At 31.1% G+C, this 15,827-nt stretch overlaps 2 protein-coding genes across 2 annotated transcripts; one reads left to right on the top strand and one right to left on the bottom strand.

Annotated features, from left to right (window-relative positions):
- The first annotated feature begins 7,118 nt into the window (after positions 1 to 7,118).
- On the top strand, positions 7,119 to 9,070 carry LOC114420727. Its single transcript, XM_028386544.1, has 3 exons — positions 7,119 to 7,487; positions 7,560 to 7,724; positions 8,999 to 9,070. Exons 1-3 carry the CDS (start codon positions 7,119 to 7,121, stop codon positions 9,068 to 9,070), a joined length of 606 nt encoding a protein of 201 aa, XP_028242345.1.
- Positions 9,071 to 9,527: 457 nt separating this feature from the next.
- LOC114417769 (zinc transporter 4-like) lies at positions 9,528 to 14,040 on the bottom strand. The gene is made up of 3 exons (XM_028382834.1): positions 13,830 to 14,040; positions 11,906 to 12,187; positions 9,528 to 9,970 (listed from the first exon to the last, which is right to left on the bottom strand). The coding sequence occupies exons 1-3, from the start codon at positions 13,842 to 13,844 to the stop codon at positions 9,926 to 9,928; spliced, it is 342 nt and encodes a 113-aa protein (XP_028238635.1). The 5' UTR covers positions 13,845 to 14,040; the 3' UTR covers positions 9,528 to 9,925.
- Between the last annotated feature and the right edge of the window lie 1,787 nt (positions 14,041 to 15,827).

Here is a 15,827-nt window from a genome sequence, read left to right as displayed (position 1 = left end):
TTTTAAATATAAGTCAAATTTGTTAGAAAAGATCAACACTGATCAAGGACTACGTGGGTGTAATTTTTATTTTCTTTTGAATCTTATCATCATATCTAAACCCTCCTTTATATTTTTCGGTTGAAATACCTTTCCTTCTTTTTATGAGCATTTTTTTTTTCTTTTTACTTTTGTTTTTTTAGGAGGGGTGAGGGGATCGATCCTTGTAAGATTGATCTGATCGCGATCAGGATCATTGGATCAACATTTGAATCTTTCAGAAGTGTAGCTTATCACTTCAACATCTTGTGCACAAATAAAAGTAGCACAAAGGACAAATGAAAGTTGAATCGTTATAAAAACATAGATGCTCAAATGCTTAATTAATTAGTACATGGTTAGAACTAAGAAGGCTAGAACATTCTGACATTTATTCATTTTTGTACAATCCAAAGCATGCCCGTGACCTTGAGATGATAAAAGAATTAGTTCCTTCTAGTCTTCAATGATGGAATAATGTACTAATATACTACATTATTCTATAAGTGAACCTTCTGCCCTTAGGGTAGATAAGGAATATAGATATCAATTCTCAAAGTTTCCTACCAAAAGAAAATAATCTCACACTCGACCTTCTAGCTCTAGATTCCATTGTTGGAGGGGTCACATTCATCACTCTTTTTATATGATCTCTTTCTTTCTCTCCATCTATGGTACTTAACTTCAATCTTGAAAATTATGTGGAAAGTGACATGCAATATCTCTGTTTATGATGCTACACATCCAAGCACCCCTTCCTATTTGTTGCACTATGTTTGCTGGTCAAAGTCTATAGAAGCCTCTAAAATACCCTGCATCAATGCTATGAAATAGAAACAGTCCAAATAAATATTCAATAATCAGAAGATTCTATTCCAAAAATTAATATCACCACCTTCCTTAGGATCAAGTATATATATAGACTACAGAGTAAATATGGGCAATGTATATTGCCTCACATTATCTTTCATCATCCCCATGTGTGACCCACTGCATGTCTTTTTAAAGTGAAAGAGAGAAAGATTTGTCTTTCATACATCAGCACAAATCTAAATGCACAACACGTGAAGATCAGCATGTGGCTATTAAAATAAAATTAAAGGAAGAGAAGACAATAATGCCTCCAAAAATGACAAGCTTATTGTATTTATATATTTGACAAAAATAATTTTTTAAATAAATTTTAACACCGAAATTAATTGTATGATATATCCGTTGAAATTTAAGAGGAAATTGCAATGCTTATTTAATATTTATATACTTGGAAAATTGAAAACATGGAGGGCATGAGTTAGAGGTAAATGGAGCAAATCCCAATTATATAAATAAATTGTTAAAACTATAATTATTTTTTTAATTATCTTTATATGATTGTATAATTAAGATTAACTCGTCTCGTATAAGCTCTCATTAAAATATATAATGATGAGTTTTGAACACTTGTAACTTGATTTTGAAAAAGTAGAAGCTAGCTGTTAATTTTTAGCATCGACATTCACAAAGTAGGTCGCACATTCGCACATCCGAAAAAACTCAAGCCAACAACTCCTTTCAGTATAATACATTTCGAATTACTGTTTCCGTAAAAAAGGGGACATTGGTTTGAGTTTTTTGGCTGCAAAATCAGCCCATTGAATTAGTCTGATAAGTCCAGTGGTATAATTGATTTGATTAGTTGTTTGATTAATCAATATAATTTGGTCGATTTTCTAAGTGAGCCAATGACTCAATTTGAATGAACCCTTGTATTATGAACTTTTAAAAATATTTTAGAGTATGATATAATTTTTAATATTTTTTAAAGTATAAAATTAAATTTACAGGTCATGAATTGTTTTAGAAAAATTTAATAGATATTAATCCAAATGGATTAATTTTAATGAGTTAATCACTTAAGTCTCTAATATGTGTGACTAAACCTCAAGATGCAAATTAATTAAATTGTGACTATACCATTTAATGAACTATTGTTTCAAAGGCACACCACCACCGTTTCAAACTTGAAAGTTTTTATATAATTGTATTTTAATTAATTCTTTTTATTCGTTAATTAATTTTTCATAACTAATTAAAATACAAATAATAAGTATGGGTAACTAATAGGTAACAAATATGTTATAATAATTGAATTTGAATATTAAAGTTACTAAACTCAATTGATTTTTCATTCCTAATGACTTGTTTGATCGGTAATCTAGAAATATAAAAAATCGATAATCAATTTAGATCTAATGACATTGTCTGCCAATATCGATAGTTTTGGTGCCTCCTAAAGTTAAGGAAAACATTTTCCAACCTTACTCGTTTTGATCAATAGTGTAACTGAATGGACATGTGTTTGAAATTGCTGCCGGGTTAAAAGTAAATTTCTTCAAGAAGGAGGTATAGGGATGGACTCGGGTGACTTGGAGAGGTACTCAGAAGTTCTTAATTGTAAAAATGAATAACTAGAAGCTGAGGAAACTTGCTAGTAAGTTGCGTTCAATTTGTTATGTTGCAGAAATTAAGATTGATGTCTGATGTAAAGGATTACAAGCATTAGCAAGCAATTTGCAACTAGAAGCTGAGGAAACTTCTGTAAAACTGATTATAATCTAACTATATATTAGACTATTTAAAGAAAAGTTCGAACTCTGAATAACACCATAGGAAAACATTTTATTTACCGGTACTAGAGCGGTTTCGAGACTAGTGCTTGACTATGTCGAAGAGCCTTTTTTTGTTGTTGTTGACTAATCAGATAGCAGTAGAGGTCCATTGATTCAGGATCATATGAATTACTTATAAAGACACTTTAAAAGAGGAAAATATAAGTAATTGAATAGTATCTCACTCCCATGCATGATTTGTGTTTATAAAGATAGGTAGTGAGCCTCGTATCCCATGATTGTTATTACACACGTTTAGCTGTTGACTCAATAGTAACAAATTAATACTTTAGGGCTTGGAAACATACAGGAGTTGGTTTCAAAAGTTCATATTTAACACTTCCATTACTCAGTTAAACAAACATTTAGATACAATATTATAAGCACATAGGTTTAACGGTGATCATGAGTGAAGTATAAAACAAATCTTGAGTAAGGTTTTTTATTTTAAATGAGAGAATTATATAGATTTTTTTTTACTAACATATAGCTATTTTATTTTATAAAATCTTATAGTAAATAATATTTTTGTTGGTAGCCAATGGTAGGTGATCTAAAGCTTGTAGCCTTATCCTTGAGCCAGTCCTAATTCTGACTGACTTTCCTATTTTTTATTATCAAAATTGAAAATTTATTCTAATAAGTAATAACAACAAGTGACTTTTAATGTTTAATTTACTCTTATTCGAATTTTAATTAAAAAATAATATTAAAATCACTTAAGTTAAGATACTAATACAAGTTCTGCTTATCATAGAAAAAAGTGTACTCAGTAGGAGTAGGAGTGACATAAAGTCATAAATTAGGGGGAAAATGAATTAAATTTAAAATTACTGTAGATGCGTCATGCTTAAAGACGTTGGTATTATTTATAGTACTCCTATGGGTAACTCGTCCTCTCTTTTGGTGGACATAGATGTGTTCAATTTTTTCTTTCTCTTGGTGGGGTTTTGAGTTGATGTTTCTACCTTAATAAAGTAACATGCATGCATGATCCGTGCCACCATTTCTGCGAATTTGTGGACTGCCTAATCACTACCGAGGACGACCAACATGAACAGTTACCATGAAAAATTCACCACCCCTATTCAGCCAAATGATTAAAATTCACATGCAAAACGCAACGTATTAAACTTTAACCTATTCTGAATTTTATACTCCTTAAAGTAATGGATTTGCTCCTTGGATCTTTGCATGATTACCTCTCATGAACTATTTCTTGACTGTGTGGTTAAGAAGATCACACATTCACACTCACTCCTTTATCAAGGGTCCCATCCAACAACAAAATATTTCATACGATATGTACACTTTTATTTTTAATTACAATTGCTGGTTAGTTGTTTCTGAGCATAATTCATATATTTACGCGTGTTTTAATAATAAGGGGGAATATTAATTTATTTTTGCTTATAAGTTTCTATGTTAACTATTATATTTTATTTTATTTTCCGAGGAAACATTAACATTTTTATGATTACAATAAACATATTAATTTGATCTACTCCCTCTAATTCTATTTATAAGACAAATTAAAAGTGATGCAAGTGATACTTAATATTTTTATAACATCATATATATCCATTATGTCCCTTGCATTAATTAATATGTTGCAACCGTCTATCTCCGGGATGAGAAGAGTATCATGCAGTCTAACATATGGAATTAACATGTTTTGCATGTGTAGGGTATTACTTGTATCCTACCAGAGCCTTATTGTTTTATATTATATTTGATAAAATTAATTGAAAAATTAAGTGAAAGTGAAAAAATTAGTTAAAAGTTAAAAAGTTAATGGTAAAGCTAAAAAATCATCTTATTAATTATAAGTATTTGGTAAAATTACCTATTAAAATAGTTAAAAAATATAAAATGACGCAAATAAACAAATTCATGGAATATTTTTATTTAAAATTTAATTTGATTTTCTTGGTAAAAATATATTTGTAGTATTTATAATTTTAGTATTAAATTAATTTTAAACACTTACACTTTTTTATTTAAAAAATATATAAAAAAAACTACATGCATAAACTTATTACTATATATTACTATCAATATCATATATAATAGAAAAGGTAAAAATGAGAAGCCCTATTATATGTAAAAAAGGTAATAATAATAAAATTTTACCTTAAATCTATAAAAGATTAAAAAGGAAATCAAATAAATATTCAAGGACAAAAAAAATATAAAAAGCTAAAAACTAGTAACTAGCATTTAAAAAAATATTACCTCAAGTAGTATTCATAAAATGTTAGAACTTACTAATAAAAGTTCATTTATCAAATAATTAAATAAGTTTTTTAACTAGTAAAAAAATTTAAAAACTAACTGAAATATCTTTACAAATATATGTTTATTATACATAAATTTTGTGTAAAAAAAACTAAAATACCCCTAATTAAAAGAGAAGTTATAATAATAAACAATTAGAAGGAGAAGACATAAATATTAATCATAATAACGTCAGTTTTAAAAGATTGTGTTTTAAGAATATCTATTGCTATAAATTAAATAAATTATTTTTTAATCTTAATAAATTAAATAATTGAATCTTATAAATATATAAATAAAACCAAGATTAACACTGCAAATGTTGATCAAAGTCAACGTACACTCAAATGTAAGATTCTTAAGATGTATATTGTGATTTTGTCCTAGAATAATGATACGTAAGGCAACAGCCAGCATACCTTGAGGGTGGGATAGGCACTATAGGAATTTTGTTAGAGTAATTCATGCACATGGGAGACAATATAACAAACTTGATCTGGAATATTCCAAAGGGGTAGCAATTCTGTTAATTGAATTAGTATAAATAAGTGTAATACGATATACAAAGGCATGAATGAAAAACAACAAAGTTTCCTTCCCTTAGCTCTCTTCTTCTTCTTCTTCAGGAGGCTGCTTGGTCCTTGAACTCCAAGTCCCTAACATTGGTGCTTTCATTGAGAGCCCATGGCCGCCTTTCATGGCTTCCATACCCATCTCCACACACCTTCGTTGCCGCACACCCTTCATCCCTTTGTACATCTAGCTCAATCCCTTGGGATTGATTTTGAGAGTACCCGCAAACGTTTGTTGAGTTTGTTCGATCCTGAGAGAACCCTTCCTTCATTTCAGCAACCACCATATGAAGCTTCCATGGTTGCCGTCCATGGCTGTCACTCGCCATATGGAGCTCCCATGACCACCTTCCATGGCTGCCACTCACCATATGAAGCTTCCATGGCTGCCTACCACCACCCACACTACTCGTCGTTAGCCACCGAGGACCGCCTTGAGGCGGCCTTGGCCAAACTTGATGTCGTTACACGCTGCCTCGACGCCCAACTGGATGCCCTTCTCCTCCGACTGCCTCGACGACCCAGACCTCTGCCATGGACTCCGCTGCCACCTCCGCCATTTCCGACACCACAGCCGTTAACTCCATCGCCCCCTCCGCCACTCAAGCCAACTCTATCTCCAATGCTCACCGCATTCACGACCGTACCACCTCCGCCCGCCACGACACCTCCGCCGCCACCTCCACCAGCCATGACACCTCCGCCGCCACCTTCTGCACTCATACAGCTCCAGCCTATAACCTCGCCGCGACCCACAATCTTGCCGGCTCCTCACGCCAAGCAAGAAGAACATCGAGCCATCGCGTTGTTTGAGCTGGGACCTGGATTCTTTGGGTCTATCATGGTCTCACGCAAGTGCAGACCGGCTGTCTTGGCACTACGGGCAGGTGCTGAGCTGAGTGAGTTTTGCCGTCACAGACCTTGGGACCCTGGTATTACCTTGATAGTCATGGTTGAGCGTATCACCTTGAGGGCAAGGTGAATTTCCCAGGGTCGTGGAATGATACGTAAGGCAACAACCAGTATACCTTGAGGGTGGGATAGGCACTAATGTTTGTTCATGAAAACTAAAGATCAGAAAAAATGCTCTGACATATATAGTATTCAGACTCAAAATATATATGATACATATAATCAACACTCAAAGTATAATGAGGAAATACAATTTTGATATATAATAGTGATAATAACAACAACACTCAAAGACTTGGAACTTTTATCTGTTGTTGACAATGAGTTAATCAATCAACAAATGCAAATAGTCACAAATAATATTGGAGATGAAGTCACAACTATCCAAGCAATTGAGGAATGGACAAGATTTCGTGATACTTTAGCAATGAATATGTTTGCCACCTATCAGATAAGAAGAAACTTTGATTAGGGAGATGTTTTTAGTGGATTTGGATTTTGTTTCTTAAGTGTAATTGACTCTATACTCATGTATGTGTGATACTTTGGATTTTTGTATTTCATAATACTTTGAATTTTGTTTTCTTTTTATGTGTAATTAATTTTATAATTTCATAGAATGCTAATTTGACATGTCTAACCTTTATATATATGTAATTATATATGTGAGGATTTTTTTTTGTCTAGAGAAATGGAATCAAGCAATGTGAAGAACAAGTCAAGTGGAAAAAGAAAGATGTCTAGTGAGGACACAAGAAGTTACTTCACATGGAACTTGGAAATGGAGTGTGTGCTAGCTGATGTGCTTAGAGATCAAATAAATTTGGGCAATAAAGGTGATGGAAATTGGAAAGCAATAGCATACAGTACTGTAGCTCAAATTTTGTCCAAGCGTTTTGGAGTTCACCTCATGGCAGATAATGTTAAGAACCGTTTTAAGCTTTGGAGAACATGGTATGGAATTGTGAGTGACATTCTTAGTCAAAGTGAATTTGACTGGGATAGCACAAAGTACATGATTACCGTTGAAAATCAAATTGCATGGAATGAATATGTAAAGGTAGTCAATCATCTTTTAATTTTATTCAATTGTAGGTGTTGTTATTAACGTGTTTCTATTTTTATTTTCAAGTCACATGAAGAGGCCAAACGATTTCGATTCAAAGTCATTCCTAATTGGGATGATATTGTTGACCTATGTGCAAAGGATAGAGCTACTGGACTCGGAGTAGAAAATGCATTAGATGCAGATGATATCATGAGCAAAGAAACAAATGAAGAGGAAGCAATTCATAGTGTGAGTTTTGACTTAGAGGGATCAAGTTCTGCCATAAGAAAATACATTCGCCCAAGTAAGAGTGGAGAGAAAGAAGGGATGATTTCCTTAATGAAATAAGTAGCCAAGTCATTGAAAGAATTTGTTGAAGTGACTAAGAAGAAGATGGAGAACAAAAAAAGATGGAGATAAAATAAGCTCAAGAAGTGGTACATGAAGTGGTGAGTGAACTAGATAATATACCTAATTTTAGTGGTGCACTTTGACATAGAGCAATCGATTGGTTAACAGAAAATCCCCTTAAGTTTGCGATTATAAAAGCTCTTCCATTGGATGAGACAAATTACAGGTACATTTGATATCATGATAAATATGTTGATGTTGTATAATTATGTTTTGCATTTATATCTCTCATTTTACATAGCAAATTATGTTTTAACAAATATGATTTGTTCAGTAGCACTTAACATTATGTTTTATTATGTAGAAAAGATGTGAAGGAATTCCTGTGTTAAAGCAAATGCAATTAGAAAATTTAGAATTATTTTGGAAGTTGGACTTATTTTGTGACTAGATTTTGCTTCAGGCCAAGTTTTTTTTTGGGTGTTATTGCGTTATTGGCCAATGACTTCTACAGAAAATAAGTTTTATCTATAGACTTCTAAATAACATTTCAAGATGAAATGATATTAAATATTTTTTATGTTGTGAGTTTTGTAGTGGGCCGTAAATGGAATAATGATTTAAATAGTTAAATTAATATATTTTTAATTGAAATAGATTAAAATAGTACATATTTATTGGAATACCACACTTGACAAATAGTACATAAAATTTATTAATGAAAAAAATAATTCTTTTATTAAAAAATTGTTTTTATTCAAATATAAATTTTTTTTAAAAATGCATTTGATTATTTTATCAAAATAAGAAATTTTAAAAATGAAGAAATTTAAATTGAAGCATTTGAAATTCTCAGAATTTAAAATTCTTTAGAATTTTAAAATTTTCCATCCAAACATACTCTTATGATATTTGCATAAGACTTGTTGGTATTGTACATTGGTGAGAGAGGAAGGGAGACATAAGAAGAGGAAGATGGAGAGAAGAAGAGGTTCAGCGAGGGGAGAAGGATAAGATGGGGATATTAAAAAAATTTGGGTGCAGGACGAAAATAATGAGGTACAAGAAGCGATGATGTGAGGGAAGTTTATATATATATATATATATATATATATAAAAGCTTGTTGTGTTGTTTTGTTTGTGACTCTAATACCTTGCTCATATGTTCTCAGGTCACTCTGCTGGATTTCTCTACCAAAATGAAGCATTGGCGTCTATTTTTAGTTGGGGGCATGTGCACTTAGCAGTTTTGCACCACATTTAAATCACTGTTCATTCTTTTTTAATTTCTTTCATTTTGTTATATTTTTGTTGATTCAAACTTTTGAAATACTAATGGATAGTTTATGTCCCCACTTTATTCACAGGGAATCATAGTTTCCACATGGTAAGGCTTTGTAATTATTCAAAGACATTAATCCTTGTATTATATCTAAAATGAATTGCATGGTTTTTTAATTGCAAATTTGAAGGGACTGATGAAAATAGGCATGTAAGATTATGGAGTGCAAGAAAAAAAAAATTGAGGAAAATCTTATAACCAGAATTGTTGTTATGTATCTCATTAAAATTGGTCAATTACTTGTGAGAAAGTCTGGCTGGCATAGTATGCTTTTGGTAAATTATTGTAAAAATTGGCATCCAATTCTTAACGAAATGAAGTGATAATAACATATTTGAATAAGTGAGAATTAGTCATAATTTCTCACAATAAAAAGAGTTCTCATTTGATATGCCTCCTTACATTTACACATGATTCATTGGACTGATGCAATATGTCGCTCACGTTTCAACAATACATTAGCCCCCGGAAGTCAAATATTTCTGAAATCTATGTTTTGTGCATATATATTGTCTTCAGCATGTAATGACTAATGTGATACATTCATTTGGCTGTCATAGAATCAATAGAACTAAAGGAGACCAAAGCTTCAATAATGTAATAAAGGATACACATGGCACTCAGCATATGGAAGCTTCAGGTCTGTTTCTATTGAATATTGTCTCATGTTTGTATATAGTTTACATGCCACAGCTCACAGATCCCTAGTATGTTTAGTACAATTAATGACCCCATGTCCATGGTTTGAAAATTGATATCAAGGCTTAAAGCAATTCATGTAATTCAGAACCATCTTTCTCCTCTGCAAGATCATAAACAACATTAAAGTTAGATTTCTGCACTCATTCTATACTCTGTCTCTCTCTTACTCACTTTCTCTCCTTTCTAAATCTGAGATCAGTAAAACATCATCACTTTAGTTTAAAAAATCAGCACGCTCATGAATTTGGTCCTAAATTATAAAAAAATTAAATTAGTTACTAATTTTGACAATTGATAGTCAATTTGGTATTTAAAATTGACATCATCATTCAATTTAGTTTCAAACATGCATTTTGAAAAATAAATTACTTAATTACATTTTTTATCTCGTATTTTCTTTTCTCAAATATTTCTCTATATATTTTTAGTGAATTTGGTTTTTATTATTTTAATTATGCAATTTTACTCCATCTATTAATTTTAATCAAATATTTAATGCTATTATTGGTGTGGCATTCTACTGTGCCACCACATCAACACTTGTTATGCTAAGCCAACATTTTTATTAAATATTATATATATCCAATTAACATATAGACTAAAATTATACAATTAAAATAATAAAAGATTCAAATTTATAAAAAATGAGCTAGCCCTTAAATAAGAAGACTAAAAGTACAATTGAGCCAAACAAATTTCATTAATTTGAAATTTGTCCGTCAATTTATTCATTGAAATTGACGTTATGATTCCTTAAGAAATAAAATAGTCTTATTTTGATTAGTAAACAGGTTAATACACAATAAGAGCAACTTCATTGTAATTTTGTATATTGGTTTTTAATATTAAGCAACATGAAAATATTATGGGAGTAAATTAGTTCCTATGTAAGTTGCTAATATAAGCTTCTAGAGCTAAGATTATTTAATTATTAAAAACCAAGTTTTTAAGTTAAATTGAGGGTTCTTGCGTGAGTAGAGGAACAAAATAAGACCATTAAAAATAAATTAAGGACTCAAGTTGAGTTCTAGTATTAGAGTGAAAAATTAATAAATGTTCTTACATCCTATATGAAAAAAATAAACTCTAAGAAAAATTAAGATACTAAATTGAATGTTCTAATCCATCAAATCAAATTGACTGATATCGATATACAATAATATGTAAGAGACTAAATTGATTAGTTCACACCAACTTATTAATGAATTGACTTACACTTCTTAATGCATTAAATACTTTATTTGTGTCCACGACCAGATTTTGGAGGCCCCAAAGCTGGAGGCTTGAGAGACCTTAGCAAAATCTAGCATTTGCTGTACCTAGAATGACAAAGAAGGGAGGATTACCCTTATTTATTGGATGTGATTGGGTCAAATGTCGAAAGTCCATCACGTTGTGGTGGAGAATGTCCTTAGGCCCAATGTTAATGTCCTAATTGTCTTATTATGGATATGTCTCTCACTATGCTCACTTGATTTAGTAAGATGATCCACAGTCTTTCAAGTGGTAAGCTTGAAAGGCATAAATATTTGTCATGCTCAATTAGCCTACCCGATCGAATAATTTAATTTGTAACAAAAGTAATCAAGTTAACAAATAGTGTCAACTTTAAGATCAAATCAACTTTTTATAATATCCACAATAAAACTAATTGATGGTATCCATTTTAAGAACCAATTTATATTTCACCCCCTACTAATTTATTAGAAATGTCAACCGTGAGTGTAGCCCAAAGCTAGCAACTGTTCACAAAAGATCTACATCCCACTTAGGAAAAAAATTCATCTGAAATAGGATAAAAAAAGACAGAAAAAATGAAAAGTTATCTTGCATTGTTGCCTTTGACAACACCGCATCTACTTTTGATCCACATGCATTGATTAAGGGGGTATGGATCAAAACTAGGTGTAGTAGTTACTCAAAGATTCTTGTTAATTAGAAAGTCAAATTCCCTAGACGAAAAAATTACAAAGTAATAATAAATTAAACATAAATAATTATGGAACTTTAGTAGTAACTAAGATTAAGGTCTCACCATAACGGGAGGATCTTCATGATCAAGCCCATGCCCATGTCCATGTCCATGTCCATGCCCATGCCCATGCCCATGTCCTTGACCATGCCCACGACGATGATTGGGTTTTAGGGCATCCCTTTCATTCCCAAGACTTAGACGTTTGACTTCAGTCAAATCATTCATTTGAGTCTTCTTTTTTTCACGAGCTTGGTTGAACACCATAGAGTAGTCAGTAGGCACTCCCGCGGGCTTGTGTTCCCACCCTCCAAATTGAGGCACGGACATCTTAACAGGCTTTTTCTGCACAAATTGAAATAATGAAACATAGGATAATCTTAGTAACTTTGTTGCTCATTTTTTAAAATGCAAATATATAGAGAATAGATAGTGTTGAGGGAGAATTAAGTCGAGCCCCTTTAAATTGTATTGGTTAATACCCCCTTGCATCAACGCATATTAACCAATACAAAATCAAGGTTTCAATTAAGCTCCAACTTATACATAGACATGGGAATGTAAGAGTGTTCATCCAAATATCTTGGCATTGTATTGGTTAACACCCCCTTAATCAAGACACATAAACCAATACAAGCTCAAGGTAACAATACAAAAGGTATATGGAAAGAAGATATATAAAATCCTATTCTTAATTAATTAATGCAGGAAGTTTGTGTAATTTTGTTAAGTGAAAAAACACTACAATGGGATTCATTTGCCACTTTTAAAATTCATCACAAGTTTAAATGGGGAAGGTTCCATTATGCATCAATCGAATGTTTAGGTTAGTATATTGTCTATAACAATTGCAACACCATGATAAGATCAGATTGAAGAGGAACCCTGTTGCATCAAAACAATGTGTGGTTAGACATTCAATAAAAATAAAGGCTTAAAATATATTTTTATTTTCAATAAATATTCAATTTTATATTTATTTCTTAATAAACTTTTTTTTAACAATGAGTTTCTAATAAAATAATAATTTTAATTTTTTGTCATTGACACTTATTTTTAACCCCTAATAAATTAATAAATTTTGTATTTATTTCATGATAAATATTTTCCATTTGTTATTAATACAGACTAAAGTAAATTTTTTTAATTTATTAAGAAATAAATACAAATTTTTTTAATTTATCAAGGACTAAAACGAAATATCAAAGATAAAAAATAAAAATATTATTTTATCAGGAACTTAACACAAAATAAAAATTTATTATAAAATAAACACAAAAATTAAGTATTTATTAAGAATAAAAATATATTTAAGCCAAAAATAAATATCATTAATCTACAGTATTAGTAATATAATGCATTATATAATTAACAATTGATATAACAGTATATGTCAATTTTCTATATCAACAAAATTGTTTATTAGTATGATTTATCATGTTGTTAGTACAAATTCGCAATTTTATCTTGAAAAATTTGAATTTTAGTCAATCAATAATACCAACCTAGTTAAATCAATATCAAATCGTCAATATATTTTTGTCGTGAAATTAATACTACCACTTGAGTTATATTTACGAACTATATCACATGTTTTTCTTAATGGTTGTCCAAAGATAGGGCTGTGGCAAAATACAAATGCAGTCAAGTATGAAATGACCAGGAATTGGCGTATGAAAAATGTAGAAAAATTTTATCTGAATTTTATTCAGCATATCTTTATGTGATAAATATATGTTTCAGCAATTGAAGCAAGCACTTTATTTTCAATATAAAATCAAAATTTTAACAAGTCTAAAAGATAACAGCACGAAATATGCAATCCTAAAAGGGTCTTATCATTTCTTTGTTCTATGAATCACTTCTAACTTTTTTTTTTTTTGAAACGACATCAATTAATTTCTTCCAAAAAATGAGTGTGCAAATTATTTTTAAATAAAAATTTCTAGCTTCCCCACCCGCTCACACAATGCATACATAAACTTACCCCCTTGCGTTCCATGACGATTCAACAATTGAGACTGACCCTAGCTAGGAATGGGAAGCTTCAACAAATTAAGATGTTTGCAAATTGCTAATAGCACACCTCTTCATGATGTATATGCCTTATTGAAGAGGGTGGGAATTTTCATGACATGGGGTGTATTTGAACTAGGGGAAACTAGGATAATACTTTTTTTTCCGACCAGTATTATGAATATCCCAGCTTGAAAGAGGGTTCAATGGAATTGAGTTATTTGAAGGTAGATGTGCATGTCTTGATTAACTCTAATAAGAGCAAAAGTAGGGCAAAAATTATGGTTGGCCACTTGACAGCTTTCCTTTTGTTAATTATTAGTAGTTCCAGTTTAAAGCATTACCCAAATTTAGGGTAGATAACCCTCTCAAATTTAGCTGGAAATATATAGCTACACATCATTTTTATCTTTTTATACCACGCTTTATTGTCAAAAGTTTACCATATGTAGCATATCTTACATGGAAATCACACATAAACACATCATTTTTTTTTTTCATAACACGCTTTATATCAAATTTCTAGGAGCAACTGTACAAAAAAAAAGTAATTATGAAACATAAATCACCCACACGCGTGCAGTTTCGTTGTCTAAATACTTTGTAACATTCACCATTTTTGTTGTTTTTTAACATTCTCAATTATATATACCCAAAAAATCCGCAATTGTAAAGAAAGTAAATTACATTCCACTATCTTGAAGTTTAGGAAATATAATGTCTAGTACTCCAAACTTATTTAAATATTACATTACACTATCTTTAACTTGATTTATCTATGACATTAAACTCGAAAAACTTTTAAAATTACGCTCCACTCCATTTGTATAAAGTTAATGTAAAGTTTTAAGTTAAAAGATAAAATGTATGCATATTGAGAATTAAATTTTTATTATTAAGGTTTAAGTGGCTTAAATATGCAAAGTAGAATATTACATTTTACTAGATAAAGTTTATTTGAATGGATGTATTGGAAGTTATTTTTGTTTCAACTTCCAAGAGAACTTATTTATTATAGTTGGTGACAATTTTCACTATAAATAGAACAGATAATTAGTGGAAAAACAACACATGAAAAGAGAGTGTGTGAGAAAAGAGATTGTGGAACAAAGTTACTTTGTTGAGAGAAAAGTGTCTTTGTATGAGAGTATTATAATTTCCTGTAACCATTGAGTGGGGTACTCGGGTTTATAGAGTGATAGGGTTACACTCTTGTAATCATTTTTTGTGATAGGAAAATATTTTGAGACGATTCTGTGAACGTAGACAAGAGGTGTCAAATTACGTTAAATTCATGTATTTGTTATTTTTTCTACGGTGTAATCTTTGTTGTGTTCTCATGATACTTTGTGGGTGTGGGTAATTTTATTTAAGGGAGTGCTGACTACCCAACAGTGGTATTAAAGCCATGACTGAGAGCACACAAAGGTTTGAGATACCCATTTTTTTTATGGAAAAATAAATTTTATGATTTGGCAGAGTACTATTCAAGACCTTTTGGTGCAACAAGGTCTTGATAAGGCGTTAGAAGATGAAGACCCGACTTCTATAAATGAAACCAAGTGGACTAAGATCCAAAGGAGCGTTGTGAGCATGATTTGGTTAGTCCTTACTCCCAAGATAAAACACAATGTGTTGAAGGAGACAACACCGAAGGCCTTGTGGGAGAAGCTCAAGAATATCTATGAGTCAAAGTTGGTAACCTATCCCCCTTGCATGAAGATGAAGTTGTATCAACTTAAAATGGAAATGAGAGGAGATCTCCATGACCACATAAACAAGTTTAATTAGCTAGTAAGTCAATTATTGAATGCAAATGATAAACTCTCTGATGAGGAGAAATCATTGTTGTTGTTGGCCTCACTACCAAGGTCCTTCAAAGCTTTGGTTCAAATGTTGCTTGTGGGTAGATGAACTTTGAATTTGGATGAGGTGACTGTCGCTCTTAGAGAAAATAAGAGAATGATGA

This window comes from Glycine soja, chromosome 7 (assembly GCF_004193775.1).
Source record: "Glycine soja cultivar W05 chromosome 7, ASM419377v2, whole genome shotgun sequence".
NCBI lineage: Eukaryota > Viridiplantae > Streptophyta > Magnoliopsida > Fabales > Fabaceae > Glycine > Glycine soja.
Note: the sequence above shows the minus strand (reverse complement) of the source record. Positions and strands in the feature narration are given on the sequence as shown.

Bases quoted from the DNA above. Each gene is read 5' to 3' on its own strand.
- LOC114420727 (XM_028386544.1), top strand. From the start codon at position 7,119: ATGGAATCAAGCAATGTGAAGAACAAGTCAAGTGGAAAAAGAAAGATG. The intron at 7,488-7,559 runs GTAGTCAATCAT...TTTATTTTCAAG, and splicing joins CATGGAATGAATATGTAAAG to TCACATGAAGAGGCCAAACG. The intron at 7,725-8,998 runs GTGAGTTTTGAC...ATATGTTCTCAG, and splicing joins AAGAGGAAGCAATTCATAGT to GTCACTCTGCTGGATTTCTC.
- LOC114417769 (XM_028382834.1), bottom strand. The intron at 9,971-11,905 runs GTGAGACCTTAA...ATGATCTTGCAG, and splicing joins ATGAAGATCCTCCCGTTATG to AGGAGAAAGATGGTTCTGAA.